This window comes from Durio zibethinus, chromosome 4 (assembly GCF_047325235.1).
Source record: "Durio zibethinus cultivar Kanyao isolate XHJ-2024 chromosome 4, ASM4732523v1, whole genome shotgun sequence".
NCBI lineage: Eukaryota > Viridiplantae > Streptophyta > Magnoliopsida > Malvales > Malvaceae > Durio > Durio zibethinus.
In genome coordinates this window covers 34,769,587-34,785,354 of record NC_143165.1, presented here as the reverse complement: position 1 = coordinate 34,785,354, position 15,768 = coordinate 34,769,587, and the positions used below count along the sequence as shown (strand labels likewise).

Below are 15,768 nucleotides of genomic sequence, written 5' to 3'. Positions count from 1 at the left end.
GGAAAATAACTTGGAATGATGGGAATGGAGATGGTCTTAACTTCCAGCTCCTTATCCGGAGGTTTTTATTCTTCCTGTGCATGATGTGGACCAAGTATATTGCATGCCTGCCTAATTAGGTTTAGTGGTGCATTTAATCTAAACAAATTATAGAGGTGGCTAAATGAACCAATGGGCCGGTACGGTACTATTCTATATTTGGCATAGTGTTATAATGGGTCTAGTTGGTCCAATACAAAATATATTGATGGTGCTGTTGTGTTAGTTCATGGGTTATCAAATAATTTTTTAAAAAAATGTTTTTACATTAATTTTTTTAAAAAGTTGAGTTTTTATATATATATATATATATTATTTTAGTGACATATATGAAAAAATTGGAAACATGATTTACATGATTTGTCTCAAAATGCCTGCGTTTATGGAAAAATGAAAATTTTTTTACTATAAATAAATAAATTTTACAAAGATTAATTAACTAAAAATAATAAATTTTACAAAATTTTCTTCCAATAATATAATTTTTTTCCAATGATTCATCTTTTTTTTAAGCAATATTCAACATTTAACCGATTGATCTTTATGAGTTTTTTTAAAAAATAAATCGATCCTTTTAAATGTAGATCAATCATTTTGTTATAATAAAATATAGCATTCTATTAGAAAATAAATAAATTTTTTTTAAAGAATTAATTGATTGTATATTTTTATCAGTAAAATATGGGTTGTGCCATGTTGGGTCTGTGTTAGGGGTCAACATTTGGCCTATGATGGGCTCATGCTATACTAGCTCATGGGCCTTGAAATGCTCAACCCAGCGCGACATGATTAAGAAGATCGAGCTTGGCTTGACATGATTATTGTAAAAAAATGGATCATGCTGGCACGACTCATAAAAGCGTGGGCGTGTCGTGCCATTGATCGCTTGTCCATTTTGCCATCTTTAATAAAATATGTATGATATATTCAAAATCTACCTTAACTATTCTCTTTATCGTAAACTTTTTGGGCTTAATCTTGTCATGAACTGTGGGCTTGTTAGGTTCAACACAAATTTTCTTTTGTTAGGAAAAAAATTAAGTAATATATAGAAGCACCGAAGGCCAGAGATGTTTTTTGAACCAAAGACGGAATGAACTTTATAATAACCAAGTACACAAATTTGAAATTACACTGTAATTATGGCATACAATTCAACAATTATTATTTTTAAAAAGAGGTGAAATTACATTTGTTTTATCACAATCCTTTACAAGACAATTCGTAAGTAGCTATATTCTCAAGAAGAGAGATCATAAAATCATCGCTCTTTATCTTTTCATGCCACTTTCCACCACTGGAGCCGTTCGCATTGTGCCATTTTGGTGCCTCTCCATGTTTCCATGCCATCCTAAATTTTCCCAAAAAAAAAAAAAAAAAAAGTAAAATTACCCAATTGAAAGAAATACATACATACATATATTCGAATCTTACTTTTTGATCCGAAGATAAATACATTGATTATTAAGTTAAATTAAGTTGAATGTTAATTGATTACCAAGTGACATATCGAATCCACGGTTTTTGAGCTCGCGGTATTCTTGACACAAGGCGCAGGTCTCGCAGAAAAAATGAACGAAGCAATCATCGCAGGGACTATCCTCCAACATGTATTGACTCTTCATTTTAGAGCGGTAGATGCAGGAGTAAATGCAAGCACTCCCGGTGAACCAACCAAGTAAGGCGTAGAGGGCTCCATTTGTTCCGCAAGCTGCAGCACCACGTTGTTACACCACCAAACCATAAAAAATATATATAAGACAAATTAAAATAAAGAATCTATGCACATTATTCTCGTCATTTACTTTCACTTCATGAACAATTTGAATTATGATAAGTTTCTCATGTCTATTGACTAAGGTAAGGTAAGGTTTGGATTCTACCATATGTCAATGTAGTATGACTGAGTTAATTGTACCATCGATTAAATTTAAATATAAATTTCAATGAGATTCATTTAATATAATTTTTTTTTGAATTTTTTTTTAATTTAGTTACAGTAAATTTATTTTAATTATAATTACAGTAATTTTTATTACGATTTTTAATTTTACAAAAATTAATCTTATCGTAAATGAAGCATAAATTTATATCTAGCTACGTATGTTAATATTTTTAATTGAGTTTTATGGATTTATTCATTTTGATTTTGATTTTCAGTTTTAATTTTCTTTTAATTGTTTCTAATAACAAACTCCACCAAATTAAGTAGAAACAAACAAAATGAGAGGAAAGAATGCTTATTTTTTTCAATTAATCCTCCTGCAAGGAACATCCTATTCAACCAAAAAAAAAAAAAAACTTACAAGTTGATCCTTGATCGATGATCTCAGAAATCTGGCCAAAAGTGATGCAAGGACACCAGCATGTGATGCAACCTGAACACATTTCAACAATGCGAATGAGGAAAATATATTAATCCAACTTAAAATCTTCGAATACGGCCATATTGGGCTCAGAAAGAAACAAAGAAGATCATAATTCAGAGCTTACAGTTTGGAACATCGGAGAAGCAGTCACAGAGTCCCGTCGACCAAGGGACATTCCCTGCAGGCGGCTGCATGTAATTTTGAGTAGGATAGTTCGGCCTGTTCGGGTTTGTTGAGGTAATCGGAACACCAATTACTGGAGCCTCTTGCCCAAAACGAGGTGGCAAAGGCAAGTTTTGCTGTTTTGCTGAGTACATGGCGTTGCCTGGTATTGATTTCACAAAAAGATGTTCAAAGAAAGCTGATGGGATTATATAGAAACTACAAGAAATAATGTTAAATAATCTAAGTGCAAAATGGTTCGAAATAATCTTTGCGAGTTTTGTCTGCTGCAATGGTTGATGAAGTCCTTACCGTATATATTTCGTGGCAGACCAACGAACTTTGGAATACGTTGGCAACAAATTATTAAAAAGCTGGTAATTCATGATAAGTTTTGTACTTAATTACTGGTAAACTTTCTTTTTTTATAATTAAGATATCGCGACTGAAATAAATAATTTAATATTTTATTAATAAATTATACTATTATTGATGTAAAATTTCATTAATTCCAGTTAATTGTAATTTGAATATGGTTATAAGTTATAACTAATGTCTTAATTACAACTCAAAAGTGAAGATGAAAACGTCAAAAATCTGTTCTATCCTATATAAAATTTTCGATTGAAGCACTTGGTTAATGCCGTTTCAGCACCGGTGAGCGCGCTGATAACATCGACAATGGCCTGTTTTGTTTACCAAACCAAGAAAACTGACAACCTGATAAGGATAATATAAAGATTTTTTTCTTTGGCTGAAGTACTTAGTAAGGAAAAATATTAGGTGAGCCTTTAAAATATGGCATTGATTGATTCAGATATTATTGGGATAAAAATGGAAAAATGATGGTAGCGATTGATGGTCAATACGTGTCTTTTTCTGGGATTACATGTGCTGCTAGCTGTGCTCACGTAAATGGTCCTTCTAAGTGTAACAGATATTATATATTCTACAAACTTATTTAATTTTTTACTTCAATTTTTATTTTTTAATTATTAAAAAAATAAATATAAAAAAAAATTATCATATAAAAAAAATTACAAACATATATCAAATTAACGACGAAAAAAAATATATTTTTTGAATAATCTAAATTTTATTATTCAAAGAAGCAGAATTCTGGTACTATTCAATTACAATTATCACAGACAATCAAATAATCAACTGTTATTATCTACACTGTCTATTACCTATCATTAGCTTCCTTGTCATTCATTATATTAATGCTCCACCTAGCACATAATTCCTTATTTATTAGATCAACAGCAACTGAACGTAAACCATCCAAACTGTTCTTCACCGTTTCCTTGACTCGATCAATCACACATCAAGGTTAAAAAGTTAATTGAAATAATTTAAATTGGACAATGCTATATACATATTAAAAAAAAAAACAACTATATTTGCATAATTGTTTATGATGATATTTTAAAAGTAAAATTATTTTTCATTAAATTAAAAAGGAATTTTTTAGAAAAATAATAAAATTTTAAAAAACTATTAATGAATACTGCTGACACCTCCAAGTGGGGCACGTAATTATTGTATCAAAATGGTACACCATATTTGTTTCTTAGTATCTCTTGCAACTTGTAGTTGTTAGTTGATGAAGTTTGTACGATGGTTCAATTGATTCCTGGACGCGGGGCGATTACCCCATTTGTTATAGTCTAAGACGCGCATTCAAATATGGCGGCTTTTGACTTGTATTCTCTATTTAATGTATGTGACGTACTTTCTTCAATCTATGATGAGGTTTATCAACTTGATTTTTCATTTTTTTTCTTATGATATCAGCAAACTTTGCGTCTTTGGTCTTCATGTCTATAAATAGGTAGGTTTCACTGGCAAAAATCCATAGAAACAAACCTTTTCTTCTTCCGATATTGCTTTTTTTGCTTTAGAAAATTTTCAAGACAACTTCACTTAGCATATTGATCCAAGTATAGCTAAATTCCTGAATCATGAATTCATCAATCCCCAATGCTTCTGTTTATGGTGAGAAGACCTCATCAGGGCAGCCTCATGGTGAAGTTCCTTGGTCTGTCGGATTCTGTGATTGTCTGTCTGACATGAAAACCTGTAAGCCTTTCTTTTTTAATTTCCCTCAGGTTTAGTTTTCTTACTTGGGGTATGTCTTATATGTTAAAATGCTGATAAAATAATAAATTTTAAACTTTCAGGTTGCATTGCTTGTTGGTGCCCCTGCATCACTTTTGGCCAGATTGCTGAGATTGTTGACAAAGGATCAACCTGTAAGTTAATTCATTCATAAGTTGAATTTTTTTAATGATATTAAGTGCATATATATTTATAATTAGAGACGATTTTCTAAATTGAAAAAAACTGGTGGCGATGCAGCTTGTGGTGCAAGTGGGGCACTATACACATTAATAATGTTCATCATCGGCTGTCCATGCTTGTATTCTTGCTTTTACCGTTCCAAACTAAGGAAGCAATACAAGCTGGAGGGAGGCGGTTGTGGTGATTGCATGCTTCATTTTTGCTGCGAGACTTGTGCCTTGACTCAAGAATATCGTGAGCTCAAGAACCGTGGATTCGACATGTCCATCGGTACGTAAACCCTCCTAATTTATATTACATCAAGTCGAAACTTTCTTCATTGTTTTGGTGTCTTAATTAATTTTATGGGGATATATATGTAGGTTGGCATGCAAATGTGGAGAAGAATAAAGAACTGGCGATGGCTCCAGTGGTGGAAAAAGGGATGAGCAGATAGATCAATGATTTGCTATCTTGTATATGTCTCCATCAATGTGCTTGTTACCATGCATGTTCTTTACTTTTTCTCTCTTTTTTTTTTTCTTAATTTTATTTTCATTTCCATGTGAGGACTTTATTGCTTGTAATAATTTAATTTAAAGATGTATTTGGTGTTGTTTATATTAATATGTGATCAGTGAATGAATTGGTTTCCGTCTAGCCAATCTCTTCAACTCTACTTTAAAATTATTAATATTAGATCTTCGTGAATGGTGGCCCAACCATATCGCACCGGGATCAGTTTGAATGCAAATGGACCCTAAAAAATCACAGAATTTCTTGAAATGCCAACTAACTGTGGGCGTGACCATAAATTAATGACTCAATGCCGCCCATACTCTCAAGCAGCATCACCTAAGCGGACAGATTTTAAAATATGGCTAAAACTTTAAACTGAAAGAGTAAAACCAAAAACAATCAGCCCATATCTTGAGTCAATTTTGAATAGTATAATAATTACCTAAAAATCGAAAGCTAATAGTTAAGATCTAATAATTTAAAATATAATATAACGATACAATATGAATACGATGTTATAAAATGATAAAGAATCAAAAAATAATATAATATAAAATTTTAACAATAATTATATATAAATTAAATAAATATTAAAAAAATTTATATTTTTATGTCAATATAAATTGTAATATATAATTTTTATGTATAATATGATATAAATACATAAATTTTAATATTTTACACGATACGTATATATAAATTATTAAATCTACTAATAATAATATATCTGGCCACTAAATATCAAAGCTGTCAAATAAGTTGATTTTTGTAGATAGAATCAAGGGATTAACACAAGTCTCACTTGATGTATTTTCTGTATGCATATTCTTGTATTAGACATTTGCAATACACACTGAAATTTCAATCAAATATCACCCAAAATCACATTTGTTGCCTTCTAATTAAACCAGGACAAATTTATTAATTATAAAATAATTTTAGAAATCACCTACCATCGATAATAACATTTTTTTTTTCATAGTTTAAAATGCGATTCAGATTGGTTTCTAAAGCATTAATTTTTAATCACTCTTATTACCTAAAATCACTATATGCAAGTAGAAAATTTAAGTTATTATATGATAAACAATAAATCACATTAAAATTTTAAAGAGATCAGCTGTATCAAACAAAATGCCATTTTCATAACTGGATGAAATGCAGAGAGGAGCTAAGATTTTTATTGAAAAATTAAAGCTCATTCAATTGGGACTCCATATGAGCCATAGATCGGAACTCCTTGCATTTGGCAGGACGTTTCATTTTCGCTCTGGGCCAGCTTGCTTTATCCTGTCACATGGATCAAAAATCTGTTTGCATATCAATAATTTTGCTTTTTCTGTACATAAAATAGCTGAATTGTGTCCCATTGAAGATAAAGCTTTACACGTTAAGTATTCTCTCAAAGGTGAATGTGGACATTTAATTTTTAATTTTAAGTTAATATTTTATAGTATGAATTTCAATTAATGTAGAATTTGATTAAAAAATTTAAGTTAAAATATTTGATGAAGATTAAATGGTTAACAAAATTAACATTTACCTATAACTTTATTCTTTGTACATATCATTTTAAGAAATGTAGCAATCTTGTAGTACATACATCTTAGAATTCATATCAAATTTTCCAAATTAAAATTATTTCCCATACTTCAAATTCAATTGTTTACCAGTGACTTTTTGTAATTGGATGAATTCTAATATATTTGGAAAAAAATATTGCTCAACATGATAATTTTAAAATATATTTTAATAATATCTTTTTTTTTTTTTCGAAGTGTAAGAATTATATTATTTGTATAACTAATATTCTTATTTTCTTTTGAATAAGTGAGATTAATTGATGCATATTTTGAGTTTTTAACTTAATGAAAAAAAGATTTTTATCGTATCAAAATTATCATATTTTTATCATTAAATTTTGATATATTTTTTATTATTAAATAAATATTGATTCAAATTTATATTATAAAATATATTTTTAATTTTGTTACATATTTTAATTTTTCATTGAATTTTATCATTTAATCGATTTAAAATCTTTTATTAAAATTTTTCTCGAATCTTTTTTAATTAAAAACTTAATGAATCTAACAACCTTCATCGAAGGTTATACCCATTAAACCCCTATTCACTCTCGCTTACGGTCCAAATGAAGCATTCAAACTCATATTTCAAATTTTGTTGAATAAAACAAAGTCACATTTCAGTGTAGCGTTTACTCAGAAGAAAGGAGTTGGCAACTCGGAACTCTCAAATTCAAAGCTCACACATTAGGACTTCAAATAAGTTGTTTCTCCAGGAGCAAAAAATGGGATTGTAGGACCGGTCCAGCACTTGAGTTTCAGAGCTCTTTTAACTAAACCATAACAGAAGCACAGATTTAAGGTTGTCCCATGGCTCGCCTGGCCTCAAATCCTCTGACTCTTCCTACATTTCGGCCTTCCTCAAATCTCCTTTCCTCTCACAGAAGAGAATTCGCGAGTTTCAAGCCATCGCTTGTTAAACAAAGCCATCTGCCACTGAAACAGAACCCTCCAACAAGGTAACTCTCTCTTTTTCTTTCTTGGTGTCTCTGCTTTTAATCTTCCCTTCTTTTTGCTTAACTATTTCGCTGCCATCTTCATTTCTATAAAGGGTTGCTGTAAATTTTAGCAGAGGGCAATTTGGCATCTGTCAGTTACAATAAGCAAATTATATAAAAGTTACTATTCCCCCAAAATTGTTCACTCCTTAGGGTCCTGTGCTGATGGTAGTTGAAATGGCTAATTGATTTGAATTAGATGTGGTTAATAGGAAGGTATCAATAGATTTACAATTGTTGGTTGCAAAAAATTTCTTCCTTCCTCTTCTTTTTGGTGGCTTGTTCGGGCTATGTTTTACTTCAACGCATGATAAGAGTGAGAATCTAATTGAGCCCATATGCTAGCTCCGTGTGAGTTCTGCACATAAGAGCTCATTTTTCTGATTTGTATTGTGTTGTTGGATTGTTCCTCATCAATGTATTGTGTTCTTTGTAAAATAGACTTCGGTACTAGAAGTCTAGAACCATATGCAGCAGGCCCAACTTAAGCAACGTCTTCTTAAAGTCACTATTTTTCTCACTTAACGCATTACATTCCTCACATATTAAAAGCATGCTTTGGCTATAGCAAAGGCATCATTCCATTTATCTTCCCAAATTAAATATTTGATATGCCTAATCATCTCCTTCTTGGAGCAGGAAAAGGTACTTGTTGAGCCTGATTCAGTCAAATGTAGCACTAGCCAAGCTACAACTTCGTCTGTTAGAGGTGGATTTTCTGAATTTCCAAACAAAAATATAAGTAGGCGAATAGCATTAGGTCCTACCCTTGCAGCAGCAAGTCTTTTCTTGTTGTCGCGAATAGATTTTGGTGTTTCTTTGAAGGATCTATCTGCTGTCGCAGTGCCTTATGAAGAGGTTTGGTTTTCTTAACTTTTCTACACAGGTTTAACTTCTCATTATATGGGTTTTGTTCAACTTTTGGTTGGATTTTATCCAGCTACATGCTAGTTTGTTTTGTTTGATCTGTTTCATTGAATTATCATATGGGATGTAATGGTTAATTGTGATTGTAACTTGTAACTTAATCAAGAAAAAAAAGAGTCAACATCACTCTCATTCTTTCTTACAGCAGAGTAGGTTCATTGTAATTAGAGGGTGGGCTTCCTTTGTAGATGACATTTTCTAAAGAGACCAGGCTTAATTATCTAATTGTTCTTAATTTGTTATATCTGTATAGGAGCTTTCCAGTCTGTTAAGATGCTAGTCTTAGGCCACAAACATTTTCCAGAATATAGGGTTGCCGCATTACCTGACACTTGTTTTCTTTGTGGCTGGTTCTAAAGGCTCTTTCAAATGGAAAGCCAACCGTTATAGAGTTCTATGCCGATTGGTGCGAAGTATGCTGGGAATTAGCTCCAGATGTTTATAAAGTAGAGCAGAAATACAGGTAATGATTCCGCCTTGTTACTATTGTCATTTACGTCTCTCAATCCGTCCTCTTTTCTACATTCTTTGGAAGTGGAATATATTTTTAGCCCCAAACATTAGCCTCCCTTGTAAGGGATATTTATGTTCTCCTTTGATACATTTGCTTATGAATAAATTTGTTTTCTGGTTTTTGAATCATTTTGAGGAGGTGTTTCTTTTAGCTGTTGGTTGATGAATGTAAAACATTCCTAGTCCCTGCGGATGGTTTCTCCTTGTTTCATAAATTACTTCACTTCTTAACACCCAATTAACACCTTTGGTTCAGGGATCATGTCAATTTTGTTATGTTGAATGTTGACAACACAAAATGGGAACAGGAACTTGATGAGTTTGGTGTTGAGGGTATTCCGCACTTTACATTCCTGGACAAAGATGGAAACAAGGAGGGCCATGTTGTAGGCAGGTTTCCGAGGAAGTACTTCCTTGAGAATGTGGATGCTCTTGCCTGTGGTGAGGCATCGGTTCCTCATGTTCATGTAGTGGGACAGTATTCAAGTGCTGAATCCAGGGAGGTGCACCAGGTTGCTGATCCCAGAAGTCATGTCTAGATGTTACCTTCTCGCAAGAAGTGACTCATTAATTCCTCAGTACAAAAACACTTACAAGGTAACCCCTTACTTTTGATGTTAGATGTATCCATCTCCTGTTAATAGTTTTAGTATGTGAAAATTTTTAACTTGTTTTTCAGTTTGAGGTCCTTTTTAGAAGAATCCTAACAAACCTGAGTTAACTGGATATAGAATGTGATATGCTAACATTTTTAAAAAGTGATATTTAACATATGAGAAGTTCAAATTTTAGCAGTTATAACAGTACAATCCTTTTCTTACCAAAAAAATTAAAATAAAATTTATATATTCAATTGGTTGCTTGCTTCTAAACGAAGAACATCTTCATTTTCAAGTAATCTAAATTTTGTTTTGTTCTGGATCTTCAAGTTCAAGTCATTTTTCAGGTTCGAAGGCGTGACACCATCGATTTGTTTCAGTTATTTTTAGATATTTTTAGATGCTTGCTTACTCTGATTTGAGAACTGAATATCAGTACGAAATTGCAATAAAAAAGGACAACGGCAAAAGACATTTTTTGTAGGCGGCTTTGGCAGTTTTTTTTTTCCTTATTAATAATATTAATTAGAAAAGACATTATTTAAATCAATTATATATATCCAATGCTCAAGAAAATAAAAGTAAACAATTTTATGCTATTCGAATCTTGAATGAAATTTACGAGATCGCTAGTGTTCAAATGCAGGGTGGCCATTTCGCACACCACTTGAAATTATGATCATCCTTGTTTAAATTTGTGGAAATCAAGGGTGGGCCGAAAAGAATGCGAGGAGGCCCACAAGAGGCGCGTTGATATACGTTGTGGGTTCAGACTCTTGAAAATGAGGCCTTGAATCTGGAAATGCATCCGACACATTAGGCCCCCCGACCACTGCTCCCACCAATATATTGGGGTTAGGGTTTGGGCTGCTGTAATAGCGAGACCCCTCTTTGCATCCGATTCCGGCCGGATGGGCCTTTACCGATGGCAGTGAGCTGGCCCTATGATGAATCCTCTGAGGAAAGCGTCCTCCATAGCCAACCATGTAGGATATCCCTAGAGGATTGTCTCCCAGAATGTAGTCCACCTAAAATTCCCACAAATATCAAGGTATATTAATTCTGTGGTCCTTATTCTATTTATACATATATATACATATATTCAAGATCACGTGAGGTGTTTTGATGATCATGCAAAACAAACATTATTTATTCATCATAAAGACAATCTAACCGTTGGTTTTGTCTGATTTTGGTGTGGCCCCCTGATTTAATGGTAATGTGGAATGTGGATTTAAAAAGGTGGGGCCTACTTTTTTTAATAGGAACAAGAATGTGAAGAAGGATAAATTATAAAATACCTGGCGTTTAGCCAACTGCTTGAGAAGGGCAGGGGAGGCTGATCGCTCGCCACATGGCACCACCTTGTTAGCGTGGCTTAGATAATTAGAATAGGCTAGAAGTAGGAAAGACAATGATGTTACGTGCTGCATGTTACTCCCTCCAGCTTTGAATATCAACCCACCTTTATTTATATTTTGTTTTCCATGTCCAGTCAAGAGAGAAGAGAAAAAGGGGTTAGTTTTTTTAATCAGCAGAAAACCACCTGGATCAAGCAGTCTCTTAGATGCAAAAAACCACTTAATTACAAACACAGTTGGTCCAACCTTATAGGCATGTGACAGACTTAAATCATTTGCTTTTCCCGTTATAATAGGGTTCTTTTTTCTCCAGAGATCTTTTAGTCTTTACTACCAATGTTCAATGTGCTCAAGGAAACAAAAAGAAAAAGAAAAAGAAAACCATATACCAGGAGAGTATTGGACTTGAGGATGAGAAATTCCAGGCAATAAAGAACAAATGAAACCATCAGCATTTTGCTTGAAAGATTCGAAATAATCAGCTTTTCCCGTCAGCACCTCCTGTGCCAGAAAATATTTCACAGATCAGATAATAATAATATATTAAGAATTTGTTTTGTTTGTCACATTTATATATCAGCTTCAATGTATAATACTGCATGGCCTGATATTGATAAATGTTAGTTCAAGAATCCATTGATTGATGATTATTGTTCATGCAAAAAGAGTTAGAGTTGAAGTTTATCATATAGAATAATAGAAAGCATATTAAATGCATGAATACTAGGAATTCATATAAGCTATGCGTAAATGGTATATGTCATAATATTGTTAAGAGTGAAAGGTCCTTAACAAAGGAGTCGTCAGACCTTTCAAGGAAAGTTGATGTGGAAAGATAATGGGTATGCATGGGAGGGAACCATCGCCCCAACCTTTAGGCACATGCATGTAGCAGTAACTCACTGATTGCGGACCCACGGGAAAACCAGATCTCTAAACTAGACGCTTAGACTTTGATGCTACCTCCAGTTCAGCACAAAACTTTGGTTAATGATAAGCCAAATATTATGCTCACAGAAATCACCATGTGCAATTATCACACACCCTTTTTCCCAGTGATTATTTTATTTGAAACTTTCATCTATTCCCATCTTATCTAAGTCGTAGGGTCACTTTTATAGACCCACAGTAAGGGACCCCTAGAAAGTATGGCAATCTAACAAGTAACTTCTCTTTCATTTAAAATCAAATCCAACTTTTTTCCCGTGACCTTTGTAAATAAGTCCAAGATTTCACACCTTGCAAACTGTTTTCAGTTGATCTACAAAATCTAGAAGAGGCCATAAAAAATGGGGTTCGGAGATGTGAAAGGTCCACCTTAAAACATGATCTAAGTTATTTTCCGTCCAGGTGACACTCAAGACACATTTTATTTTCTTCTATTTTCCAAGCAGAGACAAAAGAAATCCTACATGCCCCCAACATAAAGCACAAGACAAGAATAAAAACAAAGCACTAAACAAATATAAAAACAATTGATAAAGCACACACGCATATTATAAAAAACGATTAAACATTAACATACATAATCCAGGGATTAATTAGGGGATGAGTTTTTCTTGATAAATTTTGCAGTGCACCTTGGAAACGAGGACGTTAATCCCAGCATGCTTGTTATCCCAACCAAACTCATTGATGGTATCTCCAGCTCTCAAGACGACCTCGTTTTTCACTATGTACTCTCTGTAAACGCGCTTCCTTGACGCCTTGTGCAACCAAGCTGCTCCCCAAAGCAACTCGTCCTGAAAATTTATATTTTCCCAATGATCTTTCATGTCATAATCCAACGGTTGATATTAAAAAGAAATGAAAAGAAAATCTATCTGACCTGGTAGCCATTCACGTCGCAGTAAAAAGGGCACACTGCAGACTGCAAGTTGCTGCTATAGGCACCCCGGTGCTTGTCAGCAAAGTTGAACACCTACAGTACATTTCCATTTTCCCCCAACGGTCAGTTTTTCGCCATGGTGGGACGGTGACAAGGTTAAAAATTCTACTTTTACTACCGAATCTTCTAAAGTTAAAAATTACGGTAATAATAAAAAATAAAATAGAGGTGGTGATAGGAACGTACCGTAACGGCTCGATTGAGGAGCATCCTCGAGTAAGCAGGGTCACGGGACCTAAACACAATGGAAGCAGCGGCCAATGCGGCGGCGGTTTCACCTGCCACGTCAGAGCCAGGATGCGAAGTATCGATTTTGTAAACTGTACGAAGCGTGTCCATATCCTCTGGCCTTTCCCAGCAGCTATGATCAGAGTGCGCATCTCCCACTTGTACGTACACCATTCCAGGCTTTGCCGTTGCTTTCAAAAGATAATCCGTCGACCACTTAACGGCTTTAACAGCGTTCTTCAAATCCAGCCCCATGTTCCTCCCGAAATCTATGATACTCCAAGCTAATAAAGTTGTCGTAAATGCCATTGGGAACCCAAACTTCACGTTGTCTCCGGCGTCGTAGTAACCTCCCGTCAAGTCCACCTGAAACAGAAACATCAAACGTCGTTAATGATTTGACTAGACTTTTTACAGTGGTGAAAAGGGAAATGCAGGGTGTGGGGAAGGAGTAAGTAGGTACGCCGGCAGTGGAGCCGTCGTGCAATGCGGAGTCGCGGCGCCATTTGACTCGTTGGTCTGGGGGAAGTCTGCCTGATCGTTGGCCTTCGAAAAAGAGAATGCTCTTGCGGAGAGCGTCGTGGTAGTCGTGGCCGCATACGATTGGACGACAAAAGAGGAGTAAAGAAAAAGAATAGGCAAGAAGTGCCGGGAAAATCTCAGGAAATGAGAGGGATTTTGGCGCCATCTTTTTTCGGGAGGGTTGGGGTTGGGAACTGGGCTGTCTGTTTCTTGTTGCTAAGAAAAGAGCATAGCCGACGTGTTTGTTTATAGTAAAAAAGTGTCCTCGGATTCCGGAGATTGAACCAATGGGGATACGCCACGTGGAGAGACATGACTGGTGGAGTTGGGATTCCAATGCAGGACATGCTTGACCGGGTTAATACCAGGTACATATTAGTCGGGTCCGACTTTGGCCCACAGTTTTTTGGGTTTTGATATTGATGATTGCCGGTGTGAGAGCAGTGGGAGTAGTCAAAGTGTCAGGAATAATGGAGGTCACATGTGGATACCGACCTATTAATGATTGACACGTGGAGTAAAGCAGCTATGTGGGGTCTATTAATGGAAAGAGTAAAAAGGGGATGGGTGTTGTTGACGAATTAGTCATGCGAGTTTCTGTTGGTTGCTGGCTAGGCAGTCGGGAATGGTGGAAAAAAAAAAAGAGAAAAATTTTTGCTTGGAGGTTGGTTTTGGGATTGTGTAAAGTTTTCATTTGAAATTATTAGTTTAAATATTTTACATATGGATTTTTATCATTAAATCAAATCTTCGTATGTAAAATTATGTAAAATCTTGAAAAGAGAAATAAACGAGATGGTGCATGCAGTAAAATTTGTGCAGCCCTATAAAACATAATATCCTGTAATACTTACGCATATATAGGGCCTGTGCTATGGATAATACCATAAAAGAGGGAATACATCAGAAGAAAAATAATTGAAACCTGTTGATGCACTGTTGGGTGAGCAAGGAGTTAATTAGAGGCTGAAACCATCACCTATTTGGGCAGCCCTCATGGAGTTTTCTGTGTCTAATTATGCAAAGAAGCATCCTCTGGCAGTGGAATCTGATTCAAAGGTGGTTATTTCTTGTGTTTGTAATTCTATTCCTAGACCATGGAGAGAATGGAAGGTGTTTGATGAGATCGATAAACTGATAAAGGAGTTAGGGAATGTATCTTTTTGTCATACATTTAGGGAAGCAAACTCTTTAGCTGATTCATTAGCCAAGATGGGAGTGAACCGAGATGTGTTTTAGGAACGATCTGATGTATTTGCTCAATAGTTTGGATGTATTCAGGGGCTGACCTTCGCATCAAAGGCAGGTCTGCAATGACTATCATTAATAAAAGTTTCTATTTGATGGAGCAAAAAAAGTACATTGGAAGTATTATTCCGAAAAATGTTCTAACACTCAAATCAATGACGCTTTTTTGCAGAAGAAAGTAGAGAGAATGAGGAAAATTTTGAGGATTCTGAATGCTGCATGACTGATCTAATTTTTTTTTTTTATATACATGGATGATAACGTAATTAGATGAACATGTAGTTATCTGCTTTAGATTACAAATGGACATCGATGATTTAACAACTAAAATGTTGATGACATAGCCATTGAGATATAACAAATCCTTTACGTAGTTCTTCCATATTAAATGCAGTAAGTTATTTTCAATGCATAAGCCATAAATGGAATAAAAAAGTTAAGGATAAGGAACCTGAAATACACATATTGTCCATGATTGAAAATGTTCGTCCATCTAGAGTCAAGACAAAGTAAAAAAAAAAAAAAA

General features: G+C 34.2%; 3 protein-coding genes and 1 pseudogene across 4 annotated transcripts; 2 read left to right on the top strand and 2 right to left on the bottom strand.

Moving 5' to 3' along the window:
- Nucleotides 1-989: 989 nt before the first annotated feature.
- LOC111288122 (protein PLANT CADMIUM RESISTANCE 2-like) lies at nucleotides 990-2,896 on the bottom strand. Its single transcript, XM_022878889.2, has 4 exons — nucleotides 2,533-2,896; nucleotides 2,346-2,417; nucleotides 1,538-1,750; nucleotides 990-1,390 (listed from the first exon to the last, which is right to left on the bottom strand). Exons 1-4 carry the CDS (start codon nucleotides 2,723-2,725, stop codon nucleotides 1,311-1,313), a joined length of 558 nt encoding a protein of 185 aa, XP_022734624.2. The 5' UTR covers nucleotides 2,726-2,896; the 3' UTR covers nucleotides 990-1,310.
- Nucleotides 2,897-4,363: 1,467 nt separating this feature from the next.
- On the top strand, nucleotides 4,364-5,513 carry LOC111287391 (protein PLANT CADMIUM RESISTANCE 2-like). The gene is made up of 4 exons (XM_022877922.2): nucleotides 4,364-4,652; nucleotides 4,754-4,825; nucleotides 4,932-5,144; nucleotides 5,237-5,513. Exons 1-4 carry the CDS (start codon nucleotides 4,535-4,537, stop codon nucleotides 5,308-5,310), a joined length of 477 nt encoding a protein of 158 aa, XP_022733657.1. The 5' UTR covers nucleotides 4,364-4,534; the 3' UTR covers nucleotides 5,311-5,513.
- Nucleotides 5,514-7,537: 2,024 nt separating this feature from the next.
- On the top strand, nucleotides 7,538-10,777 carry LOC111289030 (thioredoxin-like protein HCF164, chloroplastic; annotated as a pseudogene). The gene is made up of 5 exons (XR_016341787.1): nucleotides 7,538-7,917; nucleotides 8,596-8,814; nucleotides 9,243-9,346; nucleotides 9,653-9,993; nucleotides 10,642-10,777. The product of XR_016341787.1 is annotated as a thioredoxin-like protein HCF164, chloroplastic (transcript).
- On the bottom strand, nucleotides 10,023-14,216 carry LOC111287392 (endoglucanase 8-like). The gene is made up of 7 exons (XM_022877923.2): nucleotides 13,936-14,216; nucleotides 13,431-13,838; nucleotides 13,185-13,277; nucleotides 12,937-13,098; nucleotides 11,746-11,857; nucleotides 11,297-11,460; nucleotides 10,023-11,023 (listed from the first exon to the last, which is right to left on the bottom strand). Exons 1-7 carry the CDS (start codon nucleotides 14,158-14,160, stop codon nucleotides 10,700-10,702), a joined length of 1,488 nt encoding a protein of 495 aa, XP_022733658.2. The 5' UTR covers nucleotides 14,161-14,216; the 3' UTR covers nucleotides 10,023-10,699.
- Between the last annotated feature and the right edge of the window lie 1,552 nt (nucleotides 14,217-15,768).